The 22371-nt window shown below is 38.5% G+C and overlaps 1 protein-coding gene across 1 annotated transcript in view; it reads left to right on the top strand.

The window, feature by feature from the left end:
- TP53I3 (tumor protein p53 inducible protein 3) overlaps positions 1-22371 on the top strand; it is a 196837-nt gene that overhangs the window by 52542 nt on the left and 121924 nt on the right. Inside the window, exon 2 of the mRNA XM_044062759.1 lies at positions 13526-13793. Within this exon, the coding sequence (XP_043918694.1) occupies positions 13526-13793 (268 nt within the window). The remainder of the gene's footprint in view (positions 1-13525; positions 13794-22371) is intronic.

The following is a 22371-nucleotide window of genomic DNA, read 5'->3' as shown; positions in this document are numbered from 1 at the left end:
CATCTGATATGAGAAACAGAGCTTTCACTGTATGTTCTGCATTTTTAAAGTAATCCTTTTTGTGTTTAAAACTATTTCTATTACCTTAATGGCTTACATATTTTTTTTGTTTTTGGCTGCATTACTTTCATTACTTTTAAAACTCAAAGTTCTCTTTCATATTTTAAAGTGGAAATAATGGCCTCTTGCTTCCTTTTGCATATTACTTGTGTAGCTTTTTTGCATGGTGTTACTGTTATTATTGCACGCATTAACAAATATTTGCTTAAAGGCTCACACTTCTCAAGAAATAATCAGTCATAGGAAGTGTTTTAATCATCTTTAGTGAAAGGAAATGTTTATAGCTAAAATAAGAAAGGAGCAGACACAAGTGCTTATTAGATGATTACAGGCATGACACTTGCTAATAGTTTTATGGATTTAATAGGACATTCAAAGGTTATATTGATTTAACACCTAACTGGTTGCTTCTACAGGCAGGAATTCTCCTATATTATCTTTGTGCTTCTCATTTTCTGAGTTTGGTTAGTCCTACCTTGATATTCTAACATACTATGGTGCTAAATCTGTACATAATAAAATATCTTGGGTGCAAAAGGGGCCTCTGCTTCACTTCATTCACCTTTTCTGTAATTTGTAATTTCATTTGTTTTAAGCAAGAAATATCTTTATTAAATTATCACTTATGACATGGGCAGTTATATATTTATATAAATGAAAACAAATCATGCTGACATAATCTTATTTGCAAGCATTTCACATCACAAACTTGATGTCAATAATCATCTTTTTATCTGTTGCATGCACTACTACTGAAAGAAGGCAGCAGAAGTCATCTTTTATATGTCTGTTTCCTGCTTAATATTCAGTTATTGGCTTTTTCACTTGGTTAATACATTGTTCTTCTGATCTAGTCAAGGGATATCCCCCTAGATATCACAACACAGTTTATTATGGTGTGAATCCATAATATTCAATAACTATGCTGTGCTGTGATAATTAATATTACAGCATGAAATCTCTCCAAAATGCTTAATGATTATTTAAAGATCTTTTAAGGAACAGTAAGGTTCTGCAGAATACATAAGCTTTATGTTCTATCACACCTATGGTGGTGGTGCTGCGGTAGCGTTGTCGCCTCACAGTAAGACGTTGTCCTGTTCGATTCAAAGCTAGAGCGTCTTCTGTGTGGAGACATGCATGAATGGGCGTACCTTCATTGAAGGTTGTGCGTCAGGGTCGGCAACTTGGCACGTACAAATCTACTGCCAATCATTAGCGGACCAGAGTTCTGCTGTGGCGACCCTTAACCGGGAAAATCCAAAAGACAAAACAACAACACCTACTGTAAAACTGTAATCTCTGACCACCCACTCAATTGCTTGTGCTAATAGTTCAATATAGATAATGAAAATAAGTGTTAGAGAACACCCATGCTTTACCCCTGTATGTATCAAAATATAAAATGTTGTCTCTGTTAATATTAAAATAAAGTGTGACAGCTTTGTTTAAATGGCTGCTTTATGTTATGAGACGATCTTTGAAGTTAAATATTTTTAAATACTTTCTTCATATAGAGCCAGTTTTCCTGAGAAGTTTCCGCATTTAACAGATAAACATAGTATGTGATCTAGTTGTGCCTTGTAGAGGTCTTCTCTAGCTAGTTTGCTATATCCAGCACAGAGCTATGGCCATCAGGGGTCTTTTGTTCAAGATTTTGAGAAGTCTGGAAACTGTGAGAAGCAAGCTTTTCGTCAGAAAGGGAAGAAAAAAAAAGGCTTTTATTTCAATTCTTATTAAATATTTTAAATTGTACTTATGCTGAACTGTTTGGTGATACATTTTTGTACTTTTTTGCTTGTTTCATGTTTTAGCAAAAATGTTATCTGTTTGAATTTCTTTAGTTTGTTCTGGGGCCATAGTCTTGTAGCTTCATTTGCAGTTGTGAGAAGATTGTGAGTTTCTGTAAGATCTTAGCATTGTTTGTACATTATAAATCACTTCTATCTCCATGAGTAGGATTACTTGTAAAAGTAGCTGTTTGCATTTTGAACCCTGTCTGGGGCCTTAGTCTTGTAGTTTCATTCACATTTTTGGCAGAACTGTGAACTAATAACCAGATTTGAGCCTCATTTAGTCGTCTTTTGCTGTGTTCTTTCCATAAACAGTGTTACTGGTAAATTTCTGTATAGGCTGGTGCCTTAGTCTGTTGTGAGATTGCAGTAGTGGTGGTATTCTAAATTTTGTTCCAGGAGTGGTGCCTCATGCTTTTACAGCCGTTTACATTCCAGTTTTGCTGCTAGAGTTTTATATATTGCTTATCATTTGCTTGCTTAAAGTTGCATTCCTGTGCCTTTCCATTTCCTTTGCTACTGTTTTTCTCTGTTCTTTGTGTCTGCCCCTGCCCCCACTGAGGCATTAAGCTAAAGTTTAAAAAATTCTAACCTATCTGGGGTCATCGACCTGCAGGTCAGAGTCATTGGCTAGAGCTCCAATATTGGTGTTATTTGACAGAATCCTTCTCTAGTTAGTCTGCTTCTTGCAGCTTGAGTTTTTCTCCAACCCTCCCACCCTTTCCCTGTTGTGGTTTTAAAATATCGGGTCTCTGGTTTCCACTCCTCCCGGGGTTCCTTTTCACAGTTCTGGAAGTTCGATATAATGAAGATTCGATGAAGTGGGATTCGATAATGTAAGTATTCGATATTTTGAAGTAAATCCATTTTAACTGCCTGTATAAATTTGGTGCATTTGTGCACCACTGCTCATCTTTCAATGGGATTTAGTGATGCTCTGTATAAATGCAGCACAAAATTTTCCTTATAAAACCACCTCTTAAACAATACCAGAATCTCGGTCAGTGTAAAGAAACTACTTTGCTCATTGAGTGGCACAGAACAGATAGTTTGCATATTGAGGAGCACTGCCCCTTGAATTTAGTATTATAGCCTAGTCTAGTCTTTAGTCCCAAAAGCGACCTTAGTCAGTCTACCCTCCTGCGTCATACCTTTGTAGGTCATTCAAGAAAAGACCTGACATTATGGTTATGCACTAAATCAATTTCTCTGCAGCTAGTTTGGTGGATATGGGTGCCTTGAGACAATGAAACAATTAACTATTGTTCACTGATAATCATTTAATCCTCAAAGAAACAAATGCAGTACGTGAGAATTGTATATACACAGTGTCTCCTGAGGCAAAACTCTCACATACAGACACTTATAATAACACTCTGGTTGTCAGAAACATATACACTATACCTACTATACATATTATGCACCTCACACATAGACCTGCTTATACTGGGGCACGTAAAACGCAATCTTCACAAAGCCCTAAGACCTCCTAGATATTCCACCTGCAAATATATCCTCAGCAAAACCAAAAGCACTCGGCAGAAACAATACCTAACATTGGATGTACAGCCACATCCAGTAGAGCTTCAACTACCAAGCCCATAGGCAAACCAATACACTACCCAGATCTGTAGTCATAGGGGACTCCATTGTATGCTATACTGATGCCCCACTCACCAGGCTGAACAAGAAGAAAATAATGGTTATTCACCTATCAGCTGCCTGGATCCACCAAGTTATACACGCACTCAAGTCATTGCAGCATGGATACTAGTATGATGCAGTCAAAGTCAATGTAGTTATAAATGAATTGAGATGTACCTCACTAGACTGTATGATGAGAGATATTATGGAGATCTCAAACTGTGTGTCCCAGGCTGGCGTGCATGCTGCAAGCATTGAGCAGCATTCTACCTTCAAAATGGATGATGCCGCAGTATGAACAGAAGATGATTGACTTTAATAATTTGCTTAGTAGTCTGGTATCATTCTAGGGGGAAACAATATATGTCAGAATGGGAGGACATAGCTAACTAACAACGTAGCTTTGTCAAGGATGGTCTGCACTTGTCCTCTCTAGACTTTCAAGTATTGGCTAAAAAGTTGTACTCCCCCATACAGTCTTTTTTGGCAATGCCAAACTGACAAACCTTCCAACACAGCAACATGTACCCTATAAAATCTAAAGATGTTACTGCTCAATGTCACGAGTTTAAACAAGAAGCTCAACAAAAAAAATGAGGTGCAGTATGTGTAAAGTGAGTAAAACTAAAAAAACAATAAAATGGACCCAATCAAGGGCACCCCAGGTCAAATTCCACTTTTACTACAACTGTAAAACACAGTATTATGCACATTTGTCCCTATAACCGGGGACTTCATCAGAATACATTTCTCCTACTTTCTAGAAGAATTCAATATCGCTCCTTCACACACCATTGGTTGGATCATTCACCAATTAAATTACTGAAAGCAGTTTTGTACCACAATGTGAAAAATTTAAAATATCCAGTAATAAAAGTTGAATAAAATATTTATAAAATCAATATAAATGAGTTAAAGAAAAATATATTTATTCTAGAACCACATTTTTTAGTATTATTACCTATCACTCTAGTATTCCCATCAGTTAAAACATTTTACAAATAAGTGAGGAAGATGTTAATGTTTCTATAACATATTAGCATATTCTTTCAACACAGGCACAATAGAAATGGTATCATTTAACCTCGGGGGGGGGGCGGGGAGATCGCAGTTAATCTAAGCTGCCACTGAACTTCTCTCTCGCTTAATCTATTTTTCCAATCACCTCTTCTCAGATTCACGTTTATTTGCTCTAAAATTCCAAAAGTAAATTTCTTAAACCCATTACATTCAAGGAAATGTTTGAATAAAGCATTAGTCTCCCTTTTGTTATTAATATTATATAGGTGGTTCTCAGAGCTTGTTCCATCGTCCCCACATAAAAACAGGTGCAATTTTCACACTTTGCCAGATAGACCACTCTACTGGTGGTACAATTGCCCTTTCTAAACACAGTTTTACTCCTGATTATATTATCAAGGGAAATCTCTGTCTCCCTTGTAATATACCCACATTGGTTACAACCCCACAAGCCTTTGTACCTTTCCTACTCTGATTGTGCATAACAGGTTTAATTTCTAAAAGCCTCTTAAAAACCATATTGGACCTGTTACTCACAAATATGGGAAAAAGTTGCAGCCCCCCAGTGTTGTGTTCTCTCTAGTAAGGTTGGACCACAAAGCAGTCTCCTTTGAAATAAGAATCAGTTCTGTAACCCCAGCAAACCTTGTAACAGTTAGAAACTTCTCCAAGATAAACAACTTTTTATTAAGTGATAACCTGTCAAATTTTTAAACCCTTCCAAACCCAGATAACACAGCAGCCTATGTGGAATTATTCACAGAACCTCTGTATAACCACGTCAATGACTGCACAGAGGCTGCTGTACCTACCAACAGTAAACCCAAAACTAACTAAAAAAACAAACCACCCTGGTGGAATCCAAAATTAAACAGGTTGTACAACAAAAGAAAACAAGGCATGGTTAAACTGAGGAAGTGTAACACCAAAAAAAGATAAAACCTTTCTGATCAAACTGAGTAGACAACTAAGAGGACTAATTAAGTCCAACAAAGCAAAGTAAATGTTGAGGTGAAGTTAACAACCTAGTTCAAAGACAACCATAAGGCCTTCTTTAGCTATGTCAAAAGCATCAAATGCAGTATACAACAGTGTGTTAAACAGTTGGTAAATGGAGCCACATTCACTAAACTGGGAAATATAACAAATCTTCTGGTTGACAAGTTCATCTCCAACTTTACCCCCCATCTCACCCCAAGCTGCACCCCAGGAAATTCCATCTAACAGAACCCCTCCAACTACCAGTAGGGATCAGGTCTTAGGTGTGCTCTCTAAGGCTAAGAATATAGCTTTGATGGACCCTGATAGTATCCCAGGATGCCTTCTGAATAGCCTGAAATATGACCTGTCAGAGTCTCTGGAGTCATTATTCAACCATAGGCTTCACAAAGGGTTTGTGCCTTGCAAATGTAGGGCTGCAGTAGTCATCCCTCTACAAAAGGGCAAACCATCAACAGATCCCAGGAACTACAGACTTATTAGTCTGACTAGTCTCATATGCAATGCCATGGAAAGAATTTTAATGGAAATGATTAGCAATGTCATAGGAAACTTTCAAATACTGGACCCAACCCAGTTTGGTTTTGTCTAAGGCAGATCATGCCTACTGAAATGGGTGGACTTCTTTGGGAAGGTCATCAAGACAATGGATGAGGGCAAAATAGTGCATGCCACCTACCCTGATCTAGCTAAGGCATTTGATACAGTACCCCACTTGGGCACTGTAAACAGACTCATAGAGTTAGGTATAAACCCCTGTGTAACTTACTGTCTAGCCTGCTGGCTGTCAGACAGGATGCAGGAAGTTAGGATTTCAGAGACCACCTGCACAAAGTGCTTGGTCACCAGTGGAGGCCTCCAGGACTCTGTGCTGGGTTGCTCCTTTATGTCATCTGTTTTTCAAGGGCCTCTGGCTTACCAAGTTTGCATATGATTGCAAGCTAGGAGCAATCAGAACCCCCCCCCCCAAGATGATAATATCTTACAAGAAGGTCTAACACTAGCGCCAAAGTCATGTTTTAAAACTGAGTGCAAAGAAATGCATAATAGTACCTTTTGGAAAGTTGGCCACCAAGGGAAACTACCTCCCTGGGTGACCGAGCCAGGGGTTTGTGGACTCATGTAAATAGTAACCTAGCTTCCGACCAACATGTGTCTAAGGTAGTAAGAAAATCATTCTGTGTCACTCAACTTCTAAGTAAGGGCATGTTATCTAGGTCCAGGAAAGTCATCGTGCCACTATGCTCAGCCTTCATCAGATCAATCATTTATAAAATGCCCCCTTTGGTATGTACCTGACAAGGCACATGCAACAATTTGAATGTACACAAAGGTTCCTCACAAAAAGAATACAGGACATAAATACAATGCCTTGTGCTGACTGCCTCAAAGTCCTATCTCTATACTGTATTTCCTTCGACTGCTGAGGAGCGATTTATGCCTACCATACAAGGCATGCTTGGCTCCTGCTCTGATGAACCTCTTATATATTTGCAAAGTGAATAGCACCAGAACTACTAGATCTTAAGGATTTAAACTTTGCTTGTCACTTAAATAGGACACGTTGGAGGGACAGGTATTTATCTCAGAAAAATCCCCATTCTCCGGAATAAGCTTCCTATCCTTGTGACGCAAAACACTTCCCTAACCCTATTCAAGCACAACCTGAACCAGTGGTCAGGAAATCGGAAATTTACCCTTCATCTGACACCTATGTATCTGATGGACAAAGGCAGCTACTTAATCATGTCCTAACTAATATACACCCCTAAAAATAATCTGTAAGGCAGAATTACTTGTGGGATACATTTGGGTTTTATGGCTAGGCTCATAAAGGCTCCATGGTCATTTGCCTACTATACAATTATGAACCTTTGAACCTGGAAGGAGTTCCAGTATTCTTCTGATGCTCATTTGTTTTAAGAGTACTTGTGAGTAATTTGCAGTTAAGATTCAAGACTAGGACAGGATGGTAGGATTCCGAGTGTTATGCACCACTACCTGGTCTGGCTATACTGGAGATCACCACCTCCTTCTAAACTCAAGGTATATCTTCTTCTTAAACCACACTGTCTCCTATACTCTCCAACATGCTTTCTGGTAGGTCCTTATATGTGTTATAAAGTTCTGACATACACCTTTCCAGATCTGATGTTTTTCATTAAATTATCCTGAGGGCATATCTGTGGTTAATTTGCTGATGTTTTCTTAAAAGAAAGTATCTCAGAACTAATGCATACAGTTGACAAAATGAGAGTCTGTGTCATTGATTCTTTTTCCCTGTGATACAGTAGATACGAACTTTAGATGTACTGTCTCTCCCTGCGCAGACATGCATGACTTAAGACACATCACTTCCCTGAAATTAAGGGGCAGCTGTTTGATAAGAGGTTTTTTTTGTCTCTCTGGAGCAAACTAAAGGCAAAAGCCAGGGAGAATGTGGAACAAATGTTTTATTCCCCAGTTCTAAAATATTCCAAAATCTTTTCTAATAAATTATGATCCTTATATCAAAACAACAGATGCAGTACCTGAAGAGTGGATATCTAGAGCAACAAGAAGCACCCCTTCCAGCAGGACAGACCCCACATCAGCAAGGAACACTAATCATTGCTGGTCTCTTCCACCATCAGTTTATTTATTTTCCTTTATGTCAGACATCTATATAGTATCTGCTTTCATCAAAACAGAGAGGAAGGAATTGTCACCTACCATTGGTGTCTAAATGTGGACACAGTAGCAAGCCATCTGCTAGCTGAACTAAATACAGAAATATTGCTACAGCACAAAGATATATAATTTTGTTGAATTCAGCACATTGTGTATGCAGTTTATTTATTATATGTTAAGGTAAGTAATAAGTGAACTTGTCCTTATTGGACCCGCTTCAGCTTTGACCTAGGCCACTAGGACAAGGGTAAATTTTATGCATTTTATACAAAACACACACACACACACACACACATATATATATATATATATATATATATATATGTGTGTGTGTGTGTGTGTGTGTCTCGCATTCATTTTGTTGAGCCATATATTACTATATAAATGACCAGTCAGGAACTTGGACTTGGCTTCCTAGACTGCATGACTAGAAACAACCTATGGGCTAAAGCAGTCTGTTACAGAATAGGAGATCCATTTCTTGCATTTTCAGAAGAGTATAAGCTAAAAATGTACATCTACCTAAACCTGAATATGGCCTAGGCTTTATTGCATTTCACATCCATCAGACACCAGTAAACTAAATACATAGGTTCACTTTGTGAGGTGCCAGTTTCACACATCATTGTGAGCTGTTAGATAAATTACACTGCCTCACAGTTACTGCCTCACAGTTACTGGTAGAGTTACACTTACACTGGGCAATCTTATACACAAAATGCCTACTTGTACTACTGCCGATCACTGAATAAAAATAACAACAAAAGACAGTATCTGCTCCATTAGAAATAACAGAAACAGTGCTGTCTTGCTACATAGGTCATCATTTCTTTCAACATTTAGGAAAAAAGCTCTAAAAAAATTTAACCTGCCACTTGAAACCAAATACCTATCATTATACAATAGTATTCAAAAATGTGCACGCTGATTGGTCAGCCCAACCAGCATGCCCATTGTAAATCGTGCATATACCAATAGAAAAAAGTCGGTTGCTGAGGTACCATTGAACACCCATACTTTTTTATTGGCATTTTGTACAGAGGCATTAGTTTCAACTATTTAGACTTTTGCCTCATATTTTTTAGCTGTTCCTCATAACTTTTATGGTTTTCTGACAAACCACTGAGGAATGCAGTCACTAAATAATGACACGCATTTCAGTTTCAGACTTTCTTTCATTCAGACAATGCACAATTATTCTCGCAGTTTTCTGTTTATAAGAGCAACATTTACAATCAGTCCCCTCCTTTATTTATGCCTTTGTCCACATCACATTTCTTGAGCTAAGAGGTTGAGAGGTAAGTACGAGGGCAGAGAAAATACAAGGAAAATGAGGTTTGTTTTGCAAAACTAAAGAAAAGTAGCTGATTTTCCTTGTATTTTTCTAATGTCTCTCTCATACCTCTAAACTGTCCAGATTTTAGATTTTTTTTCTTTAAAAAAAATTCAGTGGAGATGTTCCTTTTTCTGTTGCTTGCTTTCCAAACCACTGATATACAGTGTAAACATGGGAACTACATCAACAAAGCACAAGAATGTGGAAACAAAGTGGAGAAACATCATAGTACTATTATACGAAGACATTATTTAAGGAAATTAAGTAATTTCTTTCTTAAATAATGTCATTGTATAATAAATTACTGACTCCTGGGTGTGGGTATATTGAAGATTTACTCATGGCTGGCTTTGTTTAATCACATGGGTTTTGCCCTCGTGACCAAACCATGCCAACTGTGGGTAAATCTTCAATATACCACACCCACTCTTCGGTTATTGCTAAAATATATGGAGTCAAAAAAATTTACCAAGATGCAAAAAAAAAAACTACTGAAAGAATATTTCTTTAAGCAAAATGCTTACAGGTGCTTTAGAGATGTAAGCTAACAAGTCATCATCTAGATTGCCTTGTCTCTGCTTTGCATAATATTTTATTATAATCATGCTCATATTATGCAGTATGATTTGTTGTACATATAATATGCGTGTGCACTCAATATCCAACATTTACTTCTGAATGCTTATGTAGTATGTTTTATCTTGTACATATAATATGCTTATTAGCATACTTATCTAGATTCTGATGTTAGAATATTCTGTGTGCAGCAACATTTTGTACTTTACACGTAGCAATACTTTAGAAACTTCTTTGCTCTTTGAGAGCCTGGACTTTGGCTGGAAAGGATCAATCCAACCATTGCACTTACCCAGTTATCAAATAATGCACAAATAAGTAAACAGTATAGCTGCATAAGACTACTACTGAGAGTTTTATAACATACTGAACTCTGTCTTTGCTAGATAAATATACCAGATGAACTAACATTGGGTAATATCAGAGAACAGCCCACATTCTGTGAGCCAAGAATTCCATACATCTAGGAAACAGTTGGAACTTAAACATAGTAACCTACTACATCAAACCCTAGATCTCCATAGACAAGTGGGAAGCAGACTGCATGGTCCAAAGTGATGTGATCGCTCTGAAAATTCAGATTAAAAACTTTCATTTATGGAATATAGATATATTACTTTCTGATGCAGTTTCACTATCAAAATGATACAACATAAATACATTATTCACCGACATAATGATTAATGCAAAAACTTCGCAGAACCACACTACCTACTTCCCATGTTTACTATAAGACAACTTTAAAAATAAATCTTTTGGAGTTGTAAAAAATAGAAAGAAAAAAGATGAGTGGGAAAAGAAAACCAATGTACCTTTTTACAGTAACTGGTCAAGTGGAAAATCAAAGTTCTATGTGTACAATTAAAACGTGAAAATATACAGAATTAACAAAAATAATTATCTAGCATAGAAGAAATCCAGGTTTTCAGGTATTAGAATTCCAATATGTTACGTCAAAGTTCTGAGCTAGAGAAAGAACTACCATCTTCTCAATGTGAAAGTATTTGCAAAGCTTTTTCTTAGGTCCAAGGTCAAACCTTAGACTGTAAGGAAGTTGTTTAGAGTGATCCTTATGCAAGTCTGACTATATAACCAGCTGCAATGCCAAACAATGAGCAGTTCTTAATTAATCCACTGTGAATTATTTTCTGAAATACAACTAAATAAAAAGCCAGTATAAGAGAATGACCATATATAATATGTGTGAAGTCTTTCTGCAATTTGAAGGAATTATTTTTGTAAACTTCTCAATTTTTTCTGTATTATTGTTATCTCATGTGATATACAGTATAGTATCACATCTATGGATTATAGGTTCATAGGTTGATACTAGGCTGTCGGCCCTAGGGCGTATACAAGCCTAGCCATAACAATTCCCTGGCTATTTCTTCCCGCAGTATTTACTTCCCTGGACCCCTGTCTAGCAGGGATATTATTAAACTTCAGCTTATGTCCATTTATTCTATTTTTCTTTTGAAATAAGTGGGATGTAGCATATGTGAACATATGTAATGTATACAGTGATGATACTGTATCTGTAACTTTAACAATGAGTTACCTGTAGTTAGCTCTCTGTGCAACATGACTTTCTCATTACTGCATTTTACAGAATTTTTTTTGTTTTATACACATCATGTCTAACAACCTCTTCACTGATTCATCTTGAATATATGTATGCTTTACTGTGTTCATATACTTTAGTCATGTCTCAAAACGCAAAGTTGGGGAGGTAGTGGTGGTTGGAGGGAATAAACTTAAGATGACGTGGAACAGGTTATCAATTTGATTGAGAGATGAAAACTGCAGTATGTTGCAGAAAACAATAAGTTTTTTTCTTAGCAGTCTGTTTAAAGGTTCTAGGGGTACAACTTAAGAAAAAAGTAGATGGTGTCTGGTTTAATTGTTTCTACAGGGGTGATTCCAGGATCAATGTAAGAGGTTAATGGCTGAGACCAGTAAAATGCAAGGATACATTTCCAAGGGTGTAGATTCCAAAATGGAGAGCTAAAAAATTAATTACAAAGAGCATTAGTAAAGTTAACTTGGAATCCTGTCTCGGTCCTAGAAGCTATTGGGGAAAAGAAATGGCAGGATGCCAGGAGGAGTGCAGATTAAAGCTATTGCATGATATAGGCATAGTTTGTATTAACTGAATTTTTTTTTACCTTGGAGGCTAGGTGGAGAAAGGAATATTAGGGATGGATACATAAAATCACTAAAGGAAATTGCAAGTAAATTGATCTGAGAAAGAAAAATATAGGAACAGGGGGAGTTTTGGTTTTCATACTGAGAGTTCCAGTTTCAGCTACCATCGTGAGTAAATACTTTTCCCATACAAGATGACTGATAAATAGAATGCACTGCCTGAAAAGACAGCACATGTGAAAACTAGTGAATCATTTTAAAAGGCAAGGAGTAGATGGATACTGGGGAAGGGAATGGAAGGGAACGGGACAGCTAGCTGTAGGGTGCTAGCTACATATCTGAGAAGAAGAGGTAAAAAATAAATTTCAGATTCTTTTTTCCACTTTCTATATGTATTTAAGTTTATATGAATGTTTGATGGCTTTGGGACAGAACAACCCTTCTGAGGAACCTGTGTGGTCAAAAATAGCCAAATCAAGAGTGAATGGTGATACATAGCTGTTCTTGTACAAGTGGAAAGAATTAATTGGTGGGCAAATTAGAACCTGTAACTTATCTAACAGGTAAAACAAGCAGATTAGGTAGTCTGGCTTGTCCTTGCAAACTCATACAGAAGTGGCAAGAAAAATGCCATTATCTCGGAGACGGTAATCAGTATTCAAGGCCCCAATTACTTTAAGACTAAAATAAAACTCAATTAAATAAAGGTGTGGTATTCTGTGATTTTAGAGACTTGGGAAATATTTTCTTTCTGGGACATAACAATACTTAGGACATTCTTCTCAGGTAGCCAAGAGAACTATTCAATATAGCCATTATCACTGACTTAAGAAGGTGTGAGTCAGACAGTAAAATAGATTTTACCCTAGTATAATGTTGTTGGGGATGGCAGAGGGTCAGCTATCAGCAAGCATGGCATGACATGCAGACAATGGGTGGACTATATGGTCCTTATCAGCTATCAGATACCAGGGTGGTTTGATCTGAAATACATGTATTGACACAAGTTACTCAGGAAAACCCAAGTGAAGGTTTCATGTTTTCAAGTATAATAAAAATATTATCACAGATTTGTCTAGTCACTTTAATGTTCTTTCTTCCTTTCCTGAAGGATCAGGAGGCTATAAAATTAGCACTACAGCCTTATTCTCATGGCTAGAAACTACTGAGCAGTTTACTTTAGGCTTTGCTGAACATGTAAAATACCAGTAGCCAAGTTTTATGGTCACTGTCTTGTAGAGTATTTATCAACCATTGATTATGTATGTATGTATTTAAACAGAGACAAGGAAAGTACCCACCTCCAAAAGGAGTAAGCGAGATTTTGGGTTTGGAAGCTGCTGGAGTCATTGATGCTCTTGGACCACGTTGCAAAGGTCAATGGTCTCCTGGAGATCATGTGATGGCCCTTCTTTCAGGTGGAGGATATGCACAGTATGCCACTGTACCAGAAGATCACCTTATGCCAGTACCAAATCACATGACCCTATGCATAGCTGCTGCTATACCTGAGGCTTGGCTGACAGCTTATCAGCTCTTGCATTTTGTTGGTAAGTTATATTACATGTGTGCCTCTAACTTTTGGAACCCTTTATTCACTTGCATTTCTGAGTTTCTGAGCTTCCCTAGCCTAACAGTACTATGTGATTCAAAGTACATTTGTAAAATCAATGCACCCTCAGGTTTATGTGTGAGTAACTTGGTTAAAATGCACTGTAATTTGAAAATATAGGTTAGTGTTATCCATGATGTTCTGTGATATAATACATTTGTTTTACTTTTCTCAATTTCATATAGTTTCATAGGCATTACTAAAAGAGTTACTCAGACTCTGCCATAGATTGCTCTGAGGGAAAGGTTGGTTTGTTTTTGCTTTCCTGTATTTTGTATTGCTTCATTGTCTTTTTCTGTTTTGTATATTGCAGTTTATTTTTTTCAGACTGTGTTATACTTGAATTCTGCTTTTAAATGCATATTTGAACTAGCAAAGAGACCACAGCTGTGTCTCATGTGAGACTCACAGAAATTAGAACAGGTCAGTTAAGGTTAATTATATTTGAAGTGAGGGTGGAGCTAGGAACTAAACCTTCTATTTAAGGGGCAAAATAAAACATTTAAAGGCTTTACTAGTAAAGCTCACTTAGACACTGCCATAAATTGCTGTGAGGGGAAAGGTTAGCTTGTTTTTGCTTACCTGTATCTTGTATTGCTTTGTTATCTTTTTCTGTTTTGTATTTTGTGATTTATTTTCTTTGCACTGTGTTTTACTTGTATTCTGCTTTTAATTGCATACTGTGTCTCTTGTGAGTCACACATAAATTAAATTTTCTCCTACCCTTCCACCCTGGTGCTGTTGTGTTTTTAAACTCAATCGCCTTTCTAGTTGTCTGTCCTATATGTTAATTTGACAAAATATTTCCTCCACTCTCCTCTTTCATTGGCTATTGTGAGTAAGCAAAAAGTTATAATTTTGTGAAATCACTACCCTTTATCTATTTAAATTTATTGACCATCCCATTGTATTCCATCAAGACAGAACACAAAGTGCCCACCCCCTTCCAATCTATCTTGCTGTTTTAAAATTAGCGTCTCTCCACTTAGATAGCTAAAGCTTAAGTTACCCCCCCCCCCCCATAGCTAACTGCTTTGTGCATGCAGCAACCCTTAGGATATTATCCCATTTTTCCATCTTACCTTTAAAATCTTCAACATCTAGTCCAAGACCACCAGTTATTAGAGAGCTCACATTCTGCCCCTCAGTAGTCATCATGGGATTAGTGCTTCTGTTTTGCTCCTGGTGAGAGAAGTAACATAGGGACATTATTTCCTGTAGACTGCTGATCACCAGAAAGCCTGATAACTACTTCATAGATGCCAGCTTGGAATTTGTGCTTATATTGTGCTCCTGGTGAGAGATGGAGCAGAGTGAATTGATTCCTAACTGTTTCTGAGTGGGCAGTGATTGTCTGTGTTGGAGCATCCTGATTGGTCTGGTTGCTATTCAAGGCATCTATTGGGATCATAGGAGGTCACTAGGCTAATGGCCCTTGGGTCCCTTACAAGCCTAGCCAAGAGTTTATCCCAAAAAGAAACCTCAGTCATCTCTTGTCACCCCTGTCAGTGAGGGACACAGGTGGAATCACTGGGACAAATTTGTGGTTTCCCATCCACTCATCAGGGTTGCACTTGAAGAGGGTCAGCGAGGTACTCTGTTTGACATGTATGGGAAGTCTATTCCAAAGATGGGGCAGCCTCTGGGAGACAAACGTGTCTCTCCAGCAGGTTTTGTTAATGTTGCATATTAGATTCAGGCCTTTCAAGTGGGTAATGAGCAAGGAGTTAGACTTACGGATATGGAGCATCTGTATTAGGGCAGGGGCTGAGATTGCCTTGTAGGCGAGACACAGATCACCTCTGAGCAATCTGTACAATACCAAGTAGGGTGATTTGAGCCTGTCCCCATAGGACAGGTGTTGGAGACCATGGATTCTCTTTGTGAGGTATTTCTGTGGCCTTTCCAGTTGGTGCAAAAGTTTGGAGAGGTACGTACCAAATGGGGTGTTATACTCAATTATTGGTCTAATGAGAGAGGAGTATAGAGAGGCAATAACCTTTTTTTTTCTGGATGCAATATCTTTACTTATGCGATAAACCAAGTAGAAGGCTTTTCTGACCACTGCCTCTACATGATGGTTGAATGTGATATTATTATCAACCAGGGTACCCAGGTCTCTCACCACAGGTTGTGTGTTTAGGAGGTTGCCATTGATGTGGTAATCAGTAGGGGCCATTTTCTGCCAAATGGTATGAGGATACATTTTTTTGTGTTTAGCTTGAAGCCATGACTTTGGCACCAGTCATTAGCTTCTGTGAGACCCTCTTGCAGTATGTTAGCATCATTTGGGGAGTCAGTGACAGTATTCACCTTACAGTCGTCTGCAAACTTGGTCAGCCACAGGCCATTTGTCTTTGCCTGGACCTCTGAGAAATAGATGCCAATCAGTAGGGGTCTCAGGAGAGATCCCTGGGGAAATTCACTGGTGACAGGTTTGCTATCGGAGGTGGAGGTGCCTATTTTGACCTTGAGGGTCCTATCGCTGAGCCCATTGGCCACCCACCTGATGAGATAGGGATTTACGGCAAGTTGTTTTAGCTTTTCAATGATGCCTGAGTGGGGGATTGTATCAAAGGCCTTGGCCAAGTCAAGGTAAGCTGTATGTACTGACTTTCCCTCATCTAGGGCCTTGGCAACAGTCTCAAAGAAGTCCACCAGGTTCAACAGGCAAAATCTGCCCTTGACGAATCTGAACTGGGTAGGGTCAAATCCTTGGAGATTGCTTATGTCCATGTTTATGAGATCCATAATAATATGCTCCATGGCTTTACAGATCAGACTTGTCAAGCTAATAGGGCGATAGTTTCCAGGGTCAGTAGTGGCACCGCCTTTGTGGAAGGGGCTGACAATGGCAGTTCTCCACTCTGCTGGAATGAAGCCTGTACTTAGGCATTGGATGAACAGGGTGCTCAATGCAAAGCTAGTTCTTGCTGGAGATGGTGCAGAATACAGGCTGGGATACTATCAGGTCCCATGGAAGCTGTGTTCTTTGCCTTGGATAGAGCCTATAACACTTGATCTACAGATATGTGAGGTGCAGGACAAGTATCGGGAATGTCAAAAGGGCCTTTGGGGGAGACAGGGGGGGGGGGTGAAGTTTGCACTGAATCTGAATCTGCTAGCAGGTTGGCTAAGTCAACAGAATAAGTGTAAGTGATACTGTTAAGTACTAATTTAGAACAAACCTGGGCTATGCCATCGAGGTTCCTGATGTAATTGAAGAAGGTTTTGTGGTTTCCCTTTGTTTTGTAGGCTAATTTCGATTCATAATTGGCTTTGGAGGTTTTCGCTAGTGATCTAATTTGCTTGTTGAGGCTACAGAGGGAATTTTTCCAATTTGGAATTTGTTCCTTTTTACCCTTGGACAACAATTTCTTCCTTTTGTTGTAAAGCCTGTTGTTAGAGGATGTCCACCAAACAGGTTTGTGTTTCCTTGAGGAGCAGGTTTTAGTTCTGTTGGGTATGGAAAAGGCTACAATAAACCTACAGTAGTGTAGGGTTTTGTTAAGTGTATGTGTGTGGATTATTTACTTTGTTTGGGTTTAGATTTTTAAGGTAAGTAAGCGATAGTTAAGGATCTTAGGGTTAGGGTGCGGGTTAAGTTAAGTGCATACATGGTGGAACTTGTAAGATTTAGTGTAGGGTTAGAAGTAGGGTTTAGTTTAGGGTTAGAAATAGGGTTTTGGTTAGTGTATGTATGTGGTGCATTTAGTTTGTGTAGGTAGTATGTAGCGGGGTGGGGTGGGACAAGTATGATAGTTCGACGTTTTGAATTTCGCGGTTTAGGGCGTTCGGTGTTTATGTGGTTCGATGAGGAGGGGTTGACGTTTAGGGATTCGATAAGGTAAGCATTCGAGTTTATAATATAGACCCACCTACAGACCCTTGCTTCATCTGGGACGCTTCATCTGGGACAAGACTGTTGATCACCAAAGAGCCTATGGCCTGATTCTTGTCTTGGGATTAGTGCTACAGTTTTGCTTCTTGTGAGAGAAGAAGCAAAGCAGTATTGCATCCCAACAACATGAAGCTGTGGTGAGACTAGCACTAGTACTAGCCAGGCAGTATCCAATCAGGCAAATCCCTTCTATTCATTTTTCTTGACAAAGCTGATTCTTTCTGTTCAGTAAGTACTGCTTGATTACCTACTGACTAACCTAACTTCAGAATATCTCCCTAAATATTTCATCCATAAATCATCAGGGTCTACTTATTAGTTTCCCCAAACGTGATTGTCAATGATGTTTGTAGATGCAGACACCTTGAACTGACATTTTTCCTGTAAAAGCACCCTTGAAGTTTCACCAATACCTAGCTGAACACAAGGTAATTAGTTTGCAATGACAAGTGTCACTCGTCTGGTCAGGATGAAACAGATGAACATTCATAGGTTCAGTTCAAGCAGCTTTATTATACGCAAACACATCAGGAATGAGGTTTTGTAACTTAAACTTAAATAAACTTATAAACAGACTGACTACTGCACTCATACATGTTAACACTCTAGGAATTCTCTCAAAATGGCACTGCTGCCTGCACGTGCTCAGTATTTATATGCACGTGCCTACATCTGGCAATGCTTCTTAAAGGTACATACATAGTGATCTACATCCTTCCTCTTTGAGAAATACTCCATAAACGAAATGACAGTATTCAATGACATGCAATTTACAGAAATTATCTGTTGACATGCAGTTACACAGAGCTAATTATTTGACATGCAATCATACAAAATCAAACACATAGAAAACAATCATGTCCAGGTTGATGTGTTTGATGTGTATTTTACATTAGTTCTAGAAATATGACCTGATCATGTAACATAAAAGTCAGAATTGGATCTAGCAACAGGGACTGTCTTCAAGGGATGTTCAACTTTGGGGACAACTGGGACATCGTCAGGAATAGGAATGGATACTGAGACATGTTTTGTCAGTATAAACATTGTCAGGGTAACTCTGAGATCTAGTCTGTATCACAGGTACAATGCTGCAATATAATTTCTGAAACAGGAAGAAGATGTCTGCGGTTTCTCCTGTACTCCATACTCTCATATTCCACTAAGTAGGATCTTAGCTCGGTACATATACCTGTCACTTGACCAATTCGATCAAAGCCTTTCGCTATTTGCATCCTCACTGTCTGTCCTTCTCTTAACAGACGAAGAAATCTGCATGTTTTATCACAGCTGGACTTCTGAAAAGAACGCTTCTTAAAATGTTGAGCTTTGACTGCTCTGTTGTTTTTAGCATTAGGCACCAAGAAACTAGAATTGATAGGCAAGGTTGTTCTGGTTTGCCTAGATAGAAGTCTCTGAGGAGACGAGTCTAGTAGGTTGTCACGGGGTATATTTCTGAGACTGAGTAAATTCAAGAAGATATTGGTATTGTCACACTTTGACCTCTCCAGTAATTGCTTTGCACTCTGTACTGCACGTTCAGCAAGGCTGTTTGACTGTGGATATTTCAGGACTGCTAATAACATGGATAAAGTCCCACTATAGGAAATCTCTGAAACAATTGACTGGTAAACTGAGAACTGTTGTCAGAAATAACTTTGTGTGGATTACCACGGACTGAGAAATGACGTTTCATCTTAGTAATAACAGCACTGGACTTTAGGTTAGGTAGTAAATCAATCTCAAACCAGTTCGAATAAGAGTCTACCAACACTAATTAATATTGACTGTTCCGCTCAAATATGTCAGTTGCTACTGTTGACCAAGGTAGTTTACGAATTTGGCTTAGCTGAAGTGGCTTTTTTTGCTAATATGGCTTAGTACTGTTGCACACTGAACAAGAAGAAAGCACTTTATCAATGTCTTTCACTAGAGAAGGCCAAAATACTAGTCATCTCACCCTTCTTTTGGTAAAATCAGAACCTTGGTGGCCACAATGCAAAATCTGAATGTATTCACTCTGTAAGGAAGTAGGAACTATAACTTTTGGACCTTTGAAAATGATACCATCTTCCATCAGCATCTCATTTGTGTACAGAAAGTAAGGTTGTAGTTCTGGCGATACACTGGATTGCTTTGATGGCCTTCCTACATTGATGAAGTGGTTAAGCGTTTGCAAAACTGGATCAGTCTTTGTATGATCTCTTAGCTCAAGTCCCATGATAGAAAAAATATGCACTTCCATGACATCAAAGTCAAAATTCTCTGCATCAAGTTGTTCCGTGGTATTTCTGGGTGATCTGGATAAGGTATCAGCCAGATAAAGAAGTTTACCCCTTGTATAGACCATTTTGAAATTAGACTTTTGCAATTTGAGCATCATTCTTTGTAGTCTTGCTGGAGCGGAATCCATAGACTTCTTTAAAATAGTGACTAGAGGTTGATGGTCAGTTTCTATCTGGATAGCTCAGCCATAAATATAATCATGGAACTTCGAACATGTGAACACAATTGCCAAAATTTCCTTCTCAATTTGAGCATACTGCATCTCAGTCTGAATAAAAATTCTAGATGCATAGGCAACAGGTCTTCCCTCTTGAAGAATAACTGTACCATGACCAAACATTGAAGCATCACAGGAAAGAACTACTGGGTTTGGTGACATCATATGATCTTAATGTAGGAGGATTAGCAATTTGATGTTTGAGGTTATCAAATGCTGTCTAGTGTTCTAACCATGACCATGCAACATTTTTGCATGTCAGCTCTCTCAAAGGCACTGAAGTCAGGGATAAATTTGCCCAAATAGTTAACCATACCAAGAAAACGCTGTAGGGCTTGGAGCTGGCATCTCAAGAATGGTTGCTTGTTTGGAAGGATCTGGTCGTATGTCTGTACTGGTAAATAAATGGCCTACATAAGTAATTTCTGGTAGTCTGAATTTGCATTTCAGAGGATTGAGCTTTAAATTCACTTCATGTACTCTGTCCCAAATGTTCCTGAAGTTCCTCTCATGCTCTGCTTCACCATTACCTCCAACCAGTAAATCATCAACTATTATTGCACACAGGTAGCCTGAAAAAATTTGCTCCATTGCACGCTGAAAGACTTCACTGGCAGAATTTATTCCAAAAGGCATCCTGAGGAATCTTATCTACCAAATGGGGTACTGAATGTAGTTAGTAGTGAAGATTTGTGATCAAGAATCACTTGCCAAAATGAACTCTTTGCATCTAAGACGGAAAAAAAAACAGTGGCATTTGGCATGAGGGTTGTAATGTCCTCAACTTTATGCATAGGATGATGAGGTCTTTTTAATGCCTTTTTCAAGTCTCTTGGGTCAATGCATATTCTAATTTCATCTGAATTTTCTTATGAGCAGCTACCATGGAAGACACCCACTCAGTTGGTTCTGTGACTGGACAGATCATACCTTGCTGCACCGTTTTATCTAACTGGACCTTGACATTGTCCTGCATAGCTTTTGGAAGATGTCTTGCTGGTCTAACCACTGGACTAACCTCTGGGTCTACTTTCATGGAGTACACAACTGGAAGTTTGCCTAGCTTGTCATCGAAAACAGCATACTCTGAGAAAAATAGTATCAGTAAAGTTGGAACTGGGAAATGTAATTACATGATGTATTTCTTTGGTAAAAGAAAGCAGTTGCATTCTCAAACTGTCTCTGACACCAAATAATGACTGTACAGGTCTTCGGACTACATAAAATTGCAAGATGTAACTTTTCCCAGCCGAATAGCATGAAAGCACTACTGAGCCTTTGTACTGAATCTCTCCACCTCCGTAAGCAGCAAGCTTTGCACAATTGACCAAATTAAGTTGCTCACCAGTTCTCACTTTAGCAAATGCTTCTGCTGACATTACATTACACTTTGAATCAGTGTCTGCTTTGAGCTCTGTGGCTTTACCATTGATCAGGTCAGTACAAAATACTTCATTCTTTGCCAAAAATCTACTGCATTAACCTTTTCACCAACCACTGATGCACCATCTACACAGAAATTAGGGTTGCAGCTCTCTACATGATCAACTTGCTTTTTTGAGTGACCTTTCTTAACAACTGAATGAGGCTTGCTTGATTTAGAATGCTTTTGAAAATGGTTCCATTTTTCACGTATGTGGCAATGCTGACCAAATGCTAAGCACTTCTCTTTTAGACTCATAATTGGCACCACAGTTACAACAGTTAACAATAAGGCTTGACTTGGGTTTTGCTGACTTACACTTACACTGTACTGAGCTAATCTTGGAACTTGCTAGAAGCTGCGACACCTCCCAGGAAACCCCACAGGGATTGCAGCTGCCATGTGCTTAGGCCTGTTTCTGCTTGCCACATGTTGCATGCTGTCTACATTTGCTCTAGAGGCTGCTGAAACCTTGCTCTTATCACTTGTAAGCATACTTGTGTGCCTTTCTGTGAGCTCTTGGATTTGACAAATGTCTATAGCTTTGCTTAATGATAAATCACTGACACAAAGCAAAATCTTTCTTACTGCAGCACTATTAACACCACACACAAGCCTTTCCTTTATTAACTCATCTTTCAAGTCACCAAATATGCATGTTTTAGCCTTATTTCTCAAGTCAGTGATAT

Source organism: Protopterus annectens, chromosome 2.part1 (genome assembly GCF_019279795.1).
Source record: "Protopterus annectens isolate FY-2018-M chromosome 2.part1, PAN1.0, whole genome shotgun sequence".
Lineage (NCBI taxonomy): Eukaryota > Metazoa > Chordata > Ceratodontiformes > Protopteridae > Protopterus > Protopterus annectens.
Note: the sequence above shows the minus strand (reverse complement) of the source record. Positions and strands in the feature narration are given on the sequence as shown.